This window comes from Cornus florida, unplaced genomic scaffold, assembly GCF_030987335.1.
Source record: "Cornus florida cultivar Cherokee Brave unplaced genomic scaffold, ASM3098733v1 CherokeeBrave_3.0.0_Hap2_Chr04, whole genome shotgun sequence".
In the NCBI taxonomy this organism is placed as follows: Eukaryota; Viridiplantae; Streptophyta; class Magnoliopsida; order Cornales; family Cornaceae; genus Cornus; species Cornus florida.
The window spans coordinates 107,272,785-107,286,766 of record NW_026775574.1 but is presented as its reverse complement, the minus strand read 5'-3'; the positions used below and the strand labels follow the sequence as shown (position 1 = coordinate 107,286,766).

Below are 13,982 nucleotides of genomic sequence, written 5' to 3'. Positions count from 1 at the left end.
TTTCATTCAAAGATGCAATCTTTACTCATTAAAACATTCTTCGTGATGTCGAAGGGAACTCGAATAAGTTTAACTCAAAACTCTCATTTTCTTTCAAAGATTTAATCTTTATACATTAAAATGGTCTAGTGACATAATAGGTACCTTGATTGTGGTATTTTCATTCAAAAATTCAATCTTTACTCATTAAAATATTCTATGGGATGTCAGAGGGAACTCAAATAAGTTTAACTCAAAACTCTCATTTTCTTTCAAAGATTCAATTTTTATATATTAAAAAGGTTTAGTGACATAATAGGTACCTTGATTAAGGTATTTTCATTCAAAGATTCAATCTTTACTCATTAAAACACTCTTCGCGACTTCATAAGGAACTCGAATAAGTTAAACGCAAACTCTCATTTTCTTTCAAAGATTCAATTTTGATACGTTAAAAAGGTCTAGTGACATTATCGGTACCTTGATTGAGGTAATTTCATTCAAAGATTCAATCTTTACTCATTAAAACACTCTTCGTGACGTCAAAGGAAACTCGAATAAGTTTAACTCAAAACTCAAAACTTGAGCCTAGATCTTAAGGCTCAAGCCCAAACTCATGGTGCTTAAGCCATTGCAAAAGTGATCGAGCCAATATTGCCTTGGAATGCCAAAAGTCGCTTCGGGGAATCCAAAGTTGCCGGATCTCGAGCCTTTGCCAAAAGGCTCGAGCCCAAGACCCCAAGGTTGGAGCCTCAGGAAACAGTGATTGAGCACAATGAAATAGTGATCAAGTACCATGAAGATTCATCCCCAAAATATTCTAAGTATTGATGAAAAAGATTCTTTGAAAATTATTTAGAGAAAATTGACTAAGTGTTGAAGTCCTGCTCGAGCATTATCTCATGAGGCTCGAGCCCAAGCCAAAAAGCTCAAGCCATATATTTTAAGCTCGAGCCCTTCCTATTTAGTTAGACTTTTCAAATGCGGAATTTGTCTTAATTAAGTCATCTTTCATCCTAAATGGACCCAAATAACCCCAGAAGACCTAAAAGCCTGTCCAACCCTTATTAGAAGTTGATTTTTCTATAAAAGGAGGCACAAGGCTACATATCTCATATCTCTTATCTCTTTTTCTAATTATTATTTTCTTAATTGGTGGCGGTTTTTAAGGTTTTGTGATACCCCTCAACTCCGAGACATGGGTTAATTAGGCCCAAGCCCAAACCAGAGAGATATCAAACAAGTAAGTATTTAATAAGCATAGAATACAAAATGATTTAAGAATAAAGAATAAAAGCTGAAAGAAACTAAAATAATAAATCCTTAAATAAAATAATCCTCCATAAGACAATTTCATAAAATCCTCCAATATAAAAATCCAATCCATTGATACCGTTACAACTCGGGAATCCATAATGTGGACACCTAATAATAATGAATAAAAGAAATAAATCCAAAAACTAAAACATAAAGAAAATCCTACGTAGAATCGGAAGAATGATGTGGACTGTCTCTGCTCAGCACGAACAAGCTCTATGTCTGAAACTGACAAACACCTGAAAAATAATAGTGGGTTAGGTCCAAGAACAAATTCTTTCTACGACAACCCAAACAGAGAGCGGAGAAATTACACATCTATAACTAACTTATGCAATAACTACATAGTTCATAAATATATATATACACACTAAAGAAACCTCGCTAGACTATAGGATTGCCTTAACCTAAATAGTAGGCAACATGCAAAACGCACATATAATGGGCATGAGTACCTAGGCCTACCAGGGCGCACAACTACACTATATCTAACTACACATCCTTAGCAATATACGCACCCTAACCACTGATCCTGAGACTCAAGCTCATATCATGGCACATAATCATATTTGTAAAATCCATCTTGTCTAAGGCATAAAATAAAATCCAGTATGTCATCCAATTAATTTAATGGCCCGACATGAAGATAAGTAGGACTTAACTTTCTAGTTAGTCAGTTCCCTTATAAATAGGTCTTAACCTTTTTTAGTTAATCCGTTCCTAAAATGTCACCATCCCATATTGGTGCATTACATCCATACAATCCAATAATTGATGTAAAAAATAAAGTAATACATTAAATAATTTAGAATAAACATAATAACATAATATCATGCTATCACAAAATAGGAATGACTTATAATTTATTTAAGCTTCCTACATCATGTATCCCACACAAATTGAATCTTAAACATGCTAATATTTAATTTCACAGTCAAGTAAGCATTCTCCAAATACAGTTCATGCTAAACATTTAATCTCAATTGCTAAAACAAATCAAAAAGATTAAATCTATTCATTTTTAAAAGAAAATTCCTTGGGTGTAGGGTGAGTTCTTTTCCCATTCCGTATTTGGGTTTGCCTCTAGGGGTCTCCTCTAGAATAGTGGGGAGCTGGGATCCTGTGATTGATAGGCATGCGAAGAGATTGGCAGGATGAAGAAGCAATACTTGTCTAAGTGGGGGCAAAGTAACACTTATTAAGAGCACTTTATCGAACCTTCCCACATATTTTTTATCTATGTTCCAAATTCCATGCTCTGTTGTTGTTAGGATTGAAAAAATTCAAAGGGATTTCCTTTGGGGCGGAAGGGGCGAAGAGTTTAAGTATCACCTTGTCAAATGGGAACAAGTTTGTAAGCCCGTGAAGATGGGTGGTCTTGGTATCAGAAGATTGATTCCCTTTAATCAAGCTCTTCTGGGTAAATGGTTGTGGCGGTACAGAAGGGAAAGACATCGTCCTTGGCAAAGGCTTGTCTCCTGTCAGTATGGGGAAGAGAGTGATGGTTGGTCTACCTGACCGGTTTCTCACATGAGAGGAGTAGAGGCATGGAAATCCATTCGGAAGGGATGGGATGCTTTCTCTTCTCATATAAGATTTAAAGTTCGTAATGGCAGATGTGTTCATTTTTGGGAGGATCTTTGGTGTGGAGACCAGCTTTTATCTAGTTTATTTCCCAGATTATACAGTATTGCAATTGATAGACATGCCTACATAGCTGACTGTTATCAGCTTGATAATAGTGGGATTACGTGTGATGTGCACTTTCGACGTTCTTTTCAGGATTGTGAGTTGGACGAGGTATGTGTTTTTTTTGGATTTGATGTATCGACATGAGGCAGATGGCAGAGGTAGTGACGATTTGTTATGGAGTCCCTCTGGCCATGGTCGCTTCGAAGTTCGTTCCTTATTTTTATGTCTATCTAATTTTGATATTGTTGATTTTCCGTGAAAGACTATCTGGCGTTCTATGGCTCCAACAAGGGTGGCATTTTTTGTATGGACCGCTGTATGGGGTAAGATCCTGACGATTGATAATTTAAGGAAAATGGGTAACTGTTTTGTTAACTGGTGTTGCCTATGCAAACAAGATGGTGAGTCAGTTGATCATATTTTTATGCATTGTCCTATGGCGAGCGATTGTTGGAATCTTATTTTTGGTCTGTTTGGTATGCGTTGGGTTATGCGTCGCTATTCTAAGGATTTAATTCATGCTTGGAGAGGATGCCGAGTGAGAAGTGGTGTCCGCGTTTAATGGAAAATTGTACTACATTGTGTTTGGTGGTGCATATAGAAGGAGAGGAATAGTAGAATGTTCGAAGGGAAAGAGTCGTCCACGGCGACGCTGAAACTTCACATCATCCGCTCTCTTTTTAGTTACGTGAAGAGGAAGTCTTGTTCCTCTTCCGATGATTTAATCATTTTTTTGGATTCTTTGGGGCCTTAGACCCCGGTTCCACTTTTGTATAAGGGACGCGTTCCCCTCTTGAAACGCCTTTTTTCTTTAATTATTACTTGTCAAAAAAAAAAAAAAAAAAAAAAAAAAAAAAAAAAAAAAAAAAATCTATATGCTCTCTGCATATTCTTTCTATTTTCTGTGTATGTAATGTGTCCTTTAATAGTATATTTATAGGTAAAATAGCAATATGAAGATAGTGGGAGAATTCAGTTGTGTTTTTTTTTTTTTTTTTTTTTTTTTTTGGAAAAAAAAGAAGAAAGAAAGATAGAAAAGGAGACTGAAATCTTGAACTATATTTGATTGGTTAACACAACTCAAGAGACCCACGATCAAACCTGCAAATTTGTGCTTAGAAATTTTTGAATAGGCAGTTTCCAAAACCACTTTACAGGCATATCAAATAGGATTTTCCAAAAAACACCCTAATTTGGGTGACTGCATTGGAGTGTCAAATTACCTTTGTGCCATGGTGTAGAAAAATACGTTTTTATCCTGGTTGAAGCTTGAATTTCCATATTCAACCATGGCCAACACCACTACCATGAGACGAACTTCTAAAATCTAGTTAAATCAAAATAAATTACAGACTCTAGTTTTGATTCACGAAATTTTCCAACAGTCATCATACGTCCTATTGACCTAACAGAAGGAAAGGAAAAAAATGGTATCATGCACAACTCTGGGGGTTTCCATTACCGGGTGAAAGTTTAGTCTAGGCAAACATATGTAGTCGCACTTGTTCTTCTGTTATATGTATTCTTTTCCTATAACTTTAGCCGTCATAAGGGACCAAATCTTGTCAGAAATTTATTTATCTTTGATAAGTAGAAACTTATGTGGTCCTGACGTGCATCAGTACATAGAATGGCACGTAAATACATGCATACACACATAGATTGCCTGCTATTTTTTTCCTTTTATTATTTAACCCAATGCTAATAGTTGTATCAGTTTTAATGCAGGTTTTGTGAGCCTTTGTTGGATTCATATAATAATAAAATATCTGAAGGAGAAAATCACTTCCGAATGCTAAATGAATCATTAGGTAGGAGGGAATATGAAGGGGCACGTATAATTAAGTGGAAACTCTCAAAGTCCCACCAAGGTGCTCATATTTTAAGGAAATTGTTTTCTCAGTTCATCAAAGAGATTGTTGAGGGAATGATTGGATACGTTCCCCTTCCAACTATAATGTCAAAACTCCTTTATGAAAATGGCAGCCAGGAATTTGGTGATTTTAAAGTTACCATCATGGGCATGCTTGGAATGTATGGTTTTGAGAGAAGAATTCTGGTACGTCTGCTATCTACTTTACTTCTTTTTGGTCACTTTGGTATTTATTTCACTGTCACGTTTTGCGTCTATCAGTTATGCAGTGTGATTCACATAATCATAAATAAGCGTGTGGTATAGCTTATAATGCACTTTTGTCTAGGTCTAAATGCATTTGCGTTTTCATCTTAATCGTTTTTCTCTCATTTTATCTCTAATTAATGTTATGCCCAGCATCTCAAGAATGTATTCATTTCTCTTTTTTCCGTTCTTATCTTACCACACATCCATTTCAGCATTTGCATTTTGGCTATGCTCTTTATCAATATATTTCTTAGCCACACAAAATTTACCTTTTACTATATATATATATATATATATATTTATAGACGCACACATTTATCACATGATACAGATGGAATGCAAAAATAGAATTCATATAGTTGACTCCGACTAGTTGGGAGAATGCTTTGTTTGGGGTGGTGATGTCTATCACACAATATGCTAGACCCTCCATTTGACTATCCAACTTCCATTCTATCTGCAACATCATCTCCATTTTTATCCATCTTTATAAATAATCGAGTCTAGACAAAGAAACTATTTATTTTTTAGTGTCTCCTGGCCCTCAATCTTCACATTATCCAAGTTATCCTAAACCCTCTTGATTCAAGTGTTTCTATCAAGATTTATAATTTAATCTGTTTTAGTTTCATCAATCAAAGCAATATCATCAACAAATAATACTATTATACATCATGGAACCTAATCGTATCTTGACCAAGTTTTGTCGAATGATCCGTGAGTAAGGAAAAAAGAACAGAGGAAGTGAAAAAATAAAGGGCAAATTACACTAACACCTTGAGGTTTGGCAAAGTTACTCAGACCTCTCTTGAGGTTTGGCAAAATTACGCAGACATCCCATTCAGTTTGCAGAATTAAAGTAACCTCCTCTGTCAAAGATGTCAGGTGAACGGTGTTAATGGGAGTGATGTAATTACTTGTTTGTCCTCGCTTTGTTGTATTATTTTTTAATTTTTTTCATTGACAAGTCGATGAAACATAAAAGGATTAAAATCCCATGCAAAAGACCAAATTTTCTTGGTTATATCATTTGTCTCTAACTTTTTGAACGACTCATTTATATATATATATATATATATTTTGATAAGTAGAACGACTCATTTATATTATCCTACTATTTACATACACACATAGTGAACCACAGAACATCTACACGTATATATATGCACATACCAATCTTCAAGACCCTAGACCTATCCAATATTTTCACCATTCTCCACCACCATTAGTCACTTCTGCTGCAAACATTAATTGTTACTAGCCAAACATCTTCAACTCAGAACGAAAGCAATTTGGATAATCTTTTGGTTCACTCTTGGCCCATGGTTTACGTGGACAAAATAAATACATAATCAGAGAAGAAATCGAACAGAAACACTCAATTAAAACCATATATCTAGAGAGAGAGACTCAATACGATCTTTCTCAAACTGCTCACTCAATCTCCTTATTATATTCTTCTTATTCTTCAGTTAAGACAGAGTGAACAATGGCAGAACATGATCGGAGAAGAAATCAACCTGAGATTATACTCGAGCTATAAATTTAGTGAGAGGAAAGTTGTCTAGAGAGAAATTTCACCCCATCTCTTTTTATCTTCTCTCGCAATATCTTTGATTCACCAATCTTCTTAATTTCTTCCACATATATTATTTATCTACATACTTATATGTCTATATGTTCTCAACCAATATACCCACTTCTGGGTATATACTTCTATTCTCAACCAAGTAGTTGTCTCTCTCTACCTTTGTTTGTTTGTTTGTTTTCCTTTTATTTGTGTATTTTATTTTTTATAGGTCTCTCTCTACCATTATTGTTCTGGGTATATTACTTTTAACTCTTTCAAGCTTACAGATGTATGTATATATTACACCCATGCACTTCTCATGGGAAATAACTGTTAGAAGGTTTAAGGGTATCAAAATTTTGTCAAACCTCTGAGAAGGTGAGCGTGATTTGCCCAAAAATAAAACACACACTAAGTCTTGTGTGATAGTATGCATTAGTGAAGCTGAGGACAAAAAGTAGTGACATGGGAGAAAAAAAGAATGAAGGACAGGTGCCCTCTTTTCTTGGCAGCTAATATAACCTTAAAATACAATTCTTTTTAGGTGGTTGATTTAAATAGGATCATTATGGCAAACATTGCTCACGTTTAAGAATTTTTTATTCTTCATCCTAACTTATCAACTTTGTATATGTTAACTGTATATATGTTTAAAAGGATGCTAGATGAGAATCTCTGGGAGCTACATTTATTGTATCTGCTATAAATAAAGAAGTTGCAATTCTTTACTCAGCAATTCTATATATGTGTATAGTAGAATACAGTGAGACCATTCTATTGGATGTATATTTTTGACTTCACGGAACATAACTATATACCAATATTAAGTGTAATCTATGACTTGTATACCTTAGTTCTGTTGCGTTAATAACTAATTTTCAGTAATATCTGAGTGACTGTGTTGATGTCTTAAATATAAAAAGTTCTTATGGGAACTCACCCAAGTGTACTTGTATATTGTTAGCCAAATTCAATTATTTTCGTAACAACTATTTCCCGTTGTCATATCAGGATACCGCCAAATCCTTGATTGAGGATGATACATTTTATACCATGAGCTTACTCAAGAAGGGGGCTTCTCATGGGTATGCCCCTAGGAATCTTCTATGTTGCATATGTAATTGCCTTCTCTCTAAAAATTCCTCTAGCTCTACCATTCGAGTTTTCAGTTGTGGTCATGCAACCCATGTCCAGTGTGAAATTCAGGAGAACGAGGCATCACATAGAGGCGCCTCACCTGGATGTCCCATTTGTATGCCTATGAAGAAGGGACAGAAGTCTAGAAGTAAGACAATTCTCGCAGAGAATGGATTGACGAGCAAGTCTTGGTCAAGACCGCAACAAACTCAGGGGACTAGTGCTCCACACCCATATGAAAGTGATGCATTTGAGAATTTGTACGGTTTTAAGGAAACTTCGAGGGTAAGACAACAATTAAGTTATTTCATTTTTCTTATCCTTCATTTTACATCTTTTTTTTTTCTATGTATATCTAACTGGATATGCACTTGGGTGTCACAGTTTGAGATCTTGATTAATCTTCAGAAAGACCAGAGATCGATCCAAAAAGAGAACATGCCTCAGTTGAGGCTTGCACCACCAGCTGTATATCATGAAAAGTTGAAGAAAGGAATTGATTTTTTAGCTGGAGAAAGTAGCAGTGGTCTCGGAAAAATAGAAAAACAAGGTAAAAGCAGGCAACTTAGAGAGCTAAACGTGAAGCGATCGGCGATTCGATTTCCTTTGAAATCATCAAATATATTTGGTGAGTTGTGTTCTCATTTCATGTTTTTAGATGCTAAATTCCATGATATGCATTTGTAACAATTGGAGAGTTCTTTATTAGGCAAGGAGAAGACCAATAGGCGATGAATAGTTTCAAAGATAGAAAATGTTGATTCCCGTCGAGGAGCTGACCGGCTGATGAATGATACTACAGATCAAAATAGCTTATACAGAGTTAAAAGTAGACAATTTTTACCTTCCTTTTTATTTTTATTATTTTATTTTATTTTATTTTTGTCATGTTTCTTTATTGTCCATGTAATTTATAATGTATATAACATAGTGATTGTACCTGTACTTTATAATGTATTTAACATTGTGAAAATTATCTTATTGTTGTTAAATCAGTATAGAATACAATCAATAGTGGAGGGACTATTAACAGATGTTTTTAGCTGCACTTGTAACAATGTTCAGGAAGTTGAATACATGGTTTCTTTGAAGTGATTAAATCCTTTTAGACAGTCTGCACACTGAGGGAGGATTTGGTAGACGGGATTTCATGATGGTGGGGACTTTGGGTTGGCGGGTGTAGGAGGTGGAGAAGAGAGCGAAAATGGGAGGGAAGAAGAGAGAGAGGAGAAAGATGGTTGTGGAGTGGCAATGGGCGGTGGCCGTGGGGGAAGGAGGTGGTCATGGTGGGGCGTAAGCGGTAGGTGGCTCTCATTTTTGTTTCTTGTGGGTTATGTTCATTTAATAATATCTATCTATATTAAAAATGAATTAAAAACGCAGGCAAATATGACATTTCATAAGCTTGCATGCTTTCCTCTGTTTTTTTTTTTTTGTTAAACATAAGTAAATCAATGTTAATAAGGGAGGTCACTGTAATTAAGACCTTGATTACTGTGTAATTAGACTTAACTTGAGTAGGGGTGAGTGTAATCTAATCAATAATTCATCAAAATCAGTATGCATAGCAAAGTGTTTGGTTAACCAAGGAAGAAGTTCTCCTTGGCACCTCTCACTGGAGGCTGTCCATGAAGGGGTAAAATGCTAACATGGCATGTTGTGTAAAAAAAGGTATTTACTTGATTGTATATATGCATCCGTATCTGTTATTTGTACAAGAAAATTAAACCAAAGTTCAGAAAAATGGAATTTTCAATTTTTTCCCTAAGATTGAAAAATCCTTTACCCCAAAAGTCTTCTATATATCTGATTCCTCAAATTAAATTTCAGATCTCCCTCTCATATTCAGGTCTCTCTCTTAGTTCGAAACTAGAGGAAATTGATACCCGTATTGGTGATCAAGATTCCGGCATTGTTGAGCAACATTCTGGCCAAAGAATAACAAATCCAAACCCGCAAAAGAAGCAGAGCAAGTAAGATTTTTTGGCAACCTTTTCAAAGAAGCAAAACAACGTTACTCTTCAAAGAAGGTCCGATTTAAAGTGTACAACATTTCGGTAATGTTATAGTCGGTGATTAATGAGCTTCAAACAAACAAAAGGGGACCTACTCTTAAGAAGCACAATACATTCCGGCGAGAAGTAAAGTTTCCGGTCATTATACATAGGTTGTGATTTATAAAAATTTGTAATTTTATTTGAAATGATAAACCAAACTTTATCTTATTTGGCAGCAAGTCAGGGGTAACATTTGGTAACAGCCTTGGTAATTTGTCCTGATGAGCACGAAATCCTGTAACACTAGAATTTGAAGCTTGGTTTACCTTGTTTGGAGGCAACCCGAGATTTGGTTTGTTTGTTCTTCTGCATTTTCATAATTTGGAGGCAAGCTGATATTTTATTTGTCTGTCCTTGTGCATATTTAACACAGTATGAATTTATTTATATGTTGTAAGTGTTGATAATAATTGTATTAATAATATAAAATTGGTTCTAAGTTTTAGGTATTTGATAATTAGGATGGGGGTATTGAGAAAAAAATAGATTTTACATCTGATTTTTTGAGTTTTATAGTTAATGGCTAATCTGTTACAGTAATTTTGTTTTATATTTTGTTTGTGAAAGAGCTTTTTTATTATTTTTTATTAGATATCTCTACTATTGCATTGAAATTGATTTGGAATATCAAATTTGGTTATAGTAATATGTGGATCATAACATTTAATTTCATTGATTTTTTATTTATTATTTTTTTAGGGTACACTTGACCCCATATTGGTATTTAATTTGAATGATAGGTTCATATAAGTGGTGCCAGATGTTGGAACTTGTTATAAATGTGTATATATCAAGATATTAGTGTTGCACTTAAATTAGTGTTTGACAAGTTTATGAATGTGCTGATATGCATCATATTACTTTATCATTAATATTCAATTCGAAATGTTAGGAAAAAGATGTGATGATTTATTTATTAAACTGTTGATATTTGTTTGTAAACAGTTATGTTGTTCAGTTCAAAGTATGTTTCATTCATTTGCTTCCTACTTTAAATGATTTTCCTCTATGAGGTTGAGTTGAACTATGTTAGGATTTATTTTATATGATATGTTTATATAAATGGTGCGACATGTTGAAAAAGTTTATGAATGTGTGGATATGCATCATATTACTCTATCACTTAAATGCACGTGAAAATGTTAGGACAAAGATGTGATGGTTTATTTATTAAACTGTTGACACCTGGTGATGTGTACCAAATTATAACCACTTGTAACAGCATGAATCTTTGCAGAATAGGACTATATTAAAGGTGTCGAATTACAGAGATTGTCGTAGTTTATTTAAGCATCCAATTAATATTACTTTGATTCAAGGGGAAAGATTGATTGTTTTGATTATTTGTCATGAACATAAAAATAAAAGTAAACTAAATTAAAAAAAAGATCAAGAGAGAGAAGGTCTTAGGGATCGACTGTTGGGATTTATATGCCCTGGCATAGCAAATTCCTATCTGGATTATAGTAACATATGTTCCTGACATATCTGAAATATTTATGATTTATATAATTGGTGAATTCAATGTATTATGTTTCGATTCACTATGAAATTGATAGTGTCCATGTAATTACAAGAAATATTTATATATATATGTATGTGATGGCAATCAATGCATGATATATAAATAGTAATTATAAATTGTTCATAGTCGGTAATTATAGATGGACTCATAATTTATTAAGACTTGAACTGGATCCGCGTTAGGTTGAGATATATTGCGAGAGCCGTCGTATGCAATTACTCCCTATCACCGTCATGGCATTTGACTCTTAAGCATGAAAAAAGTATAGACTCTTTTATTAATTAATAATTACTTTGATTTGTTCGGCGGATTCTTCGGGATCCTTAGACCGACACTTTGGGTAGTTATGTAATTAATAGTTAGAGGGTTATATTTTCAATATTTGCATCATTGCTACTTGTATTTATTTTGTATTGATTATGGTTGATCACAAAGTAAATTCGAAGGCCTTCGTGTGTTTTTAGACAAAATGATTTATTATATATTTATTTATTTAAATTATTATTTTTGTCAAACAAATGTTTTATTGTGATCGAGCCAGAAATAATCAGAGGCACCAAAATAGATATATTAATTAAGTAGTCGGATTGATGGCTTTATTTATCCGATAACTAATTATGCATAGAGGGGTCAAAGTGCAATATTGACTTAGAGGTTATTTATTATTTAATTGGAGTTCAATTAATTTCTTTTAGTGGAGTAGAAATTAATTGGGTCTATGGACCGGGCCAATTATTAATTCATTATAGCCAATAAAATAATAGGCCCAATGGATTCTCACTCATAGCCCAACTCGATATTGGAATCATATTAGATTTGAGACATGTGAATTAGAGATTGAGAATGATTAGTTGTTTCCTTTTCTTTACTTTTATGTTGCCTATAAATATACATGGTCTATGTATATTTTACGGGTGATTTTTAGTAGAAGGAAAAAGGAATATATATTCTCTCTCTAGAAAATTAGGGTTTATGTTCTCATCTAATGGAGGCTCCCACAAGCCTAGTTTTCCAAGGTCATTCATGGAGGCATATGAGTGATTCCTAAAGGCAAAACAATTACCAAGAAGATGGAGATCTAAGGAGAATGCATCTTGCTAAGGGATCTACAATAAGTGAGAACATTCACTTTAGAGTAGAGATCTAAGGTTTACTCAAACCTTGATGTAAGTATTCAATCTTTTAATTGAATGATACATCATGTTTTTTTTTTTTTTTGCATAAAACTTGTCTCTATGTGATGAATCAAGATCTATGAATCAAAATCCCTTGAAAAGTTTTTAAAACTTGCGCGTTTCCCAACATCGACTTCACCACGAATCTCGCATTATGGTCAATCATTCAACCTTGGGATTTCACAATTTACGTATTAGATGAATTAAACTCAATATCATTCATTTAATTCGAGTTTAAAGAAAGATGTTCCATGAACTTCAACTAACTATAACTTATCTTCGGTTGACACGAATTATCTACCTACCTACTTCTAACTAATGTTGCAGTATAACTTGTCTTTCCTAGACATAGATTATGAAAACTGTTGCCCAAGTATTGACTCTAGAGGGGGGGGTGAATAGAGTCAATGATAAACAATGGATAATTTTTGCAATATAGAAAAGTAATTTCAAGCAAAGTACTTAACACAATTGTGCAATTATAAAGATATGAAATAAGCAATTAAATAGCACAATTATAAGAGAGATAAGAGAAGAGAAATTGCAAACATTGACTCGGTGATTTTAGCGAGATTCGGAAACTCCTACTCCTCAGCTCAAGACTCCTCTTGAGACTTCCCAATCCACTATGACTTCTCCTTACGGATGGAGAGCAAACCTTTACATGAAGCAAGATCTTGCTTCTTTTCCTTGCTAAGAGAACAACCTTCTCTTAGTCTTCCTTTGGGTCACACCAACACTTACAATAGATAGTGGCAAGAACAATGAAGTACAATAGATCTCTCAAAGATAGTAGTGCAATTTTCAGCTCACAACTAGAGTATTGATGAATATAAATGAAGCTCAAACTCTATGAATGAAATAAATGAGAGGAGATGATATAAGTGAAGAATGTAAGCTCTTATAATCTCTCAAGTGTATAATAGAGCAAAAACTCTATGAAGATTAAAGCAAGAGCAAAAGCCCTTTGAGTGCTTAATTAAATTTCTCAAGATAGAATAAGAGTGAATGAGAAAGATGAAGAGAAGATTTGAGAACAAAAGCTTTCTTTAATGCAATGTGAAGGCTTTCAAATGATGTCTCTTAATTATTAAGACATTCCCCACTCTATTTATAGAGTTTGCAAGCTCAATATAGCTATTAGGAGATGAATGCACAAAGGTCGAGGAAAATAGAGCCGTTGCAGTTTGAAATCTGCAGATCCGACAAGAACCGGTCGATGTATGGCATAAACCGGTCGACGTATGGCACAAACCGGTCGACGTATACTACAAACCGGTCGACGTATGTGTTGAGTTTCTGAAGTTCAGTACTGCCTAGATACTGGTTGACGTATGCTTCATGAACCGGTCGACGTATGCATCAAACCAGTCGACGTTTTTTGGTGCATTAACAGTTTTGACAGATG

At 34.3% G+C, this 13,982-nt stretch overlaps 1 protein-coding gene across 2 annotated transcripts in view; it reads left to right on the top strand.

The window, feature by feature from the left end:
* The window catches only part of LOC132304565 (uncharacterized), a 48,507-nt gene extending 39,656 nt beyond the window's left edge, over positions 1–8,851 (top strand). The window contains exons 17-20 of one of the 2 annotated variants that reach the window (XM_059802322.1): positions 4,717–5,047; positions 7,692–8,102; positions 8,202–8,445; positions 8,527–8,851. In XM_059802322.1, coding sequence (XP_059658305.1) covers positions 4,717–5,047; positions 7,692–8,102; positions 8,202–8,445; positions 8,527–8,552 — 1,012 coding nt within the window. In that variant the 3' untranslated portion in view covers positions 8,553–8,851. Of the gene's footprint in view, positions 1–4,705; positions 5,048–7,691; positions 8,103–8,201; positions 8,446–8,526 lie in introns of those variants that run through there. The other variant, XM_059802323.1, reaches the window with a different exon arrangement.
* The last annotated feature ends 5,131 nt before the right edge of the window (positions 8,852–13,982 follow it).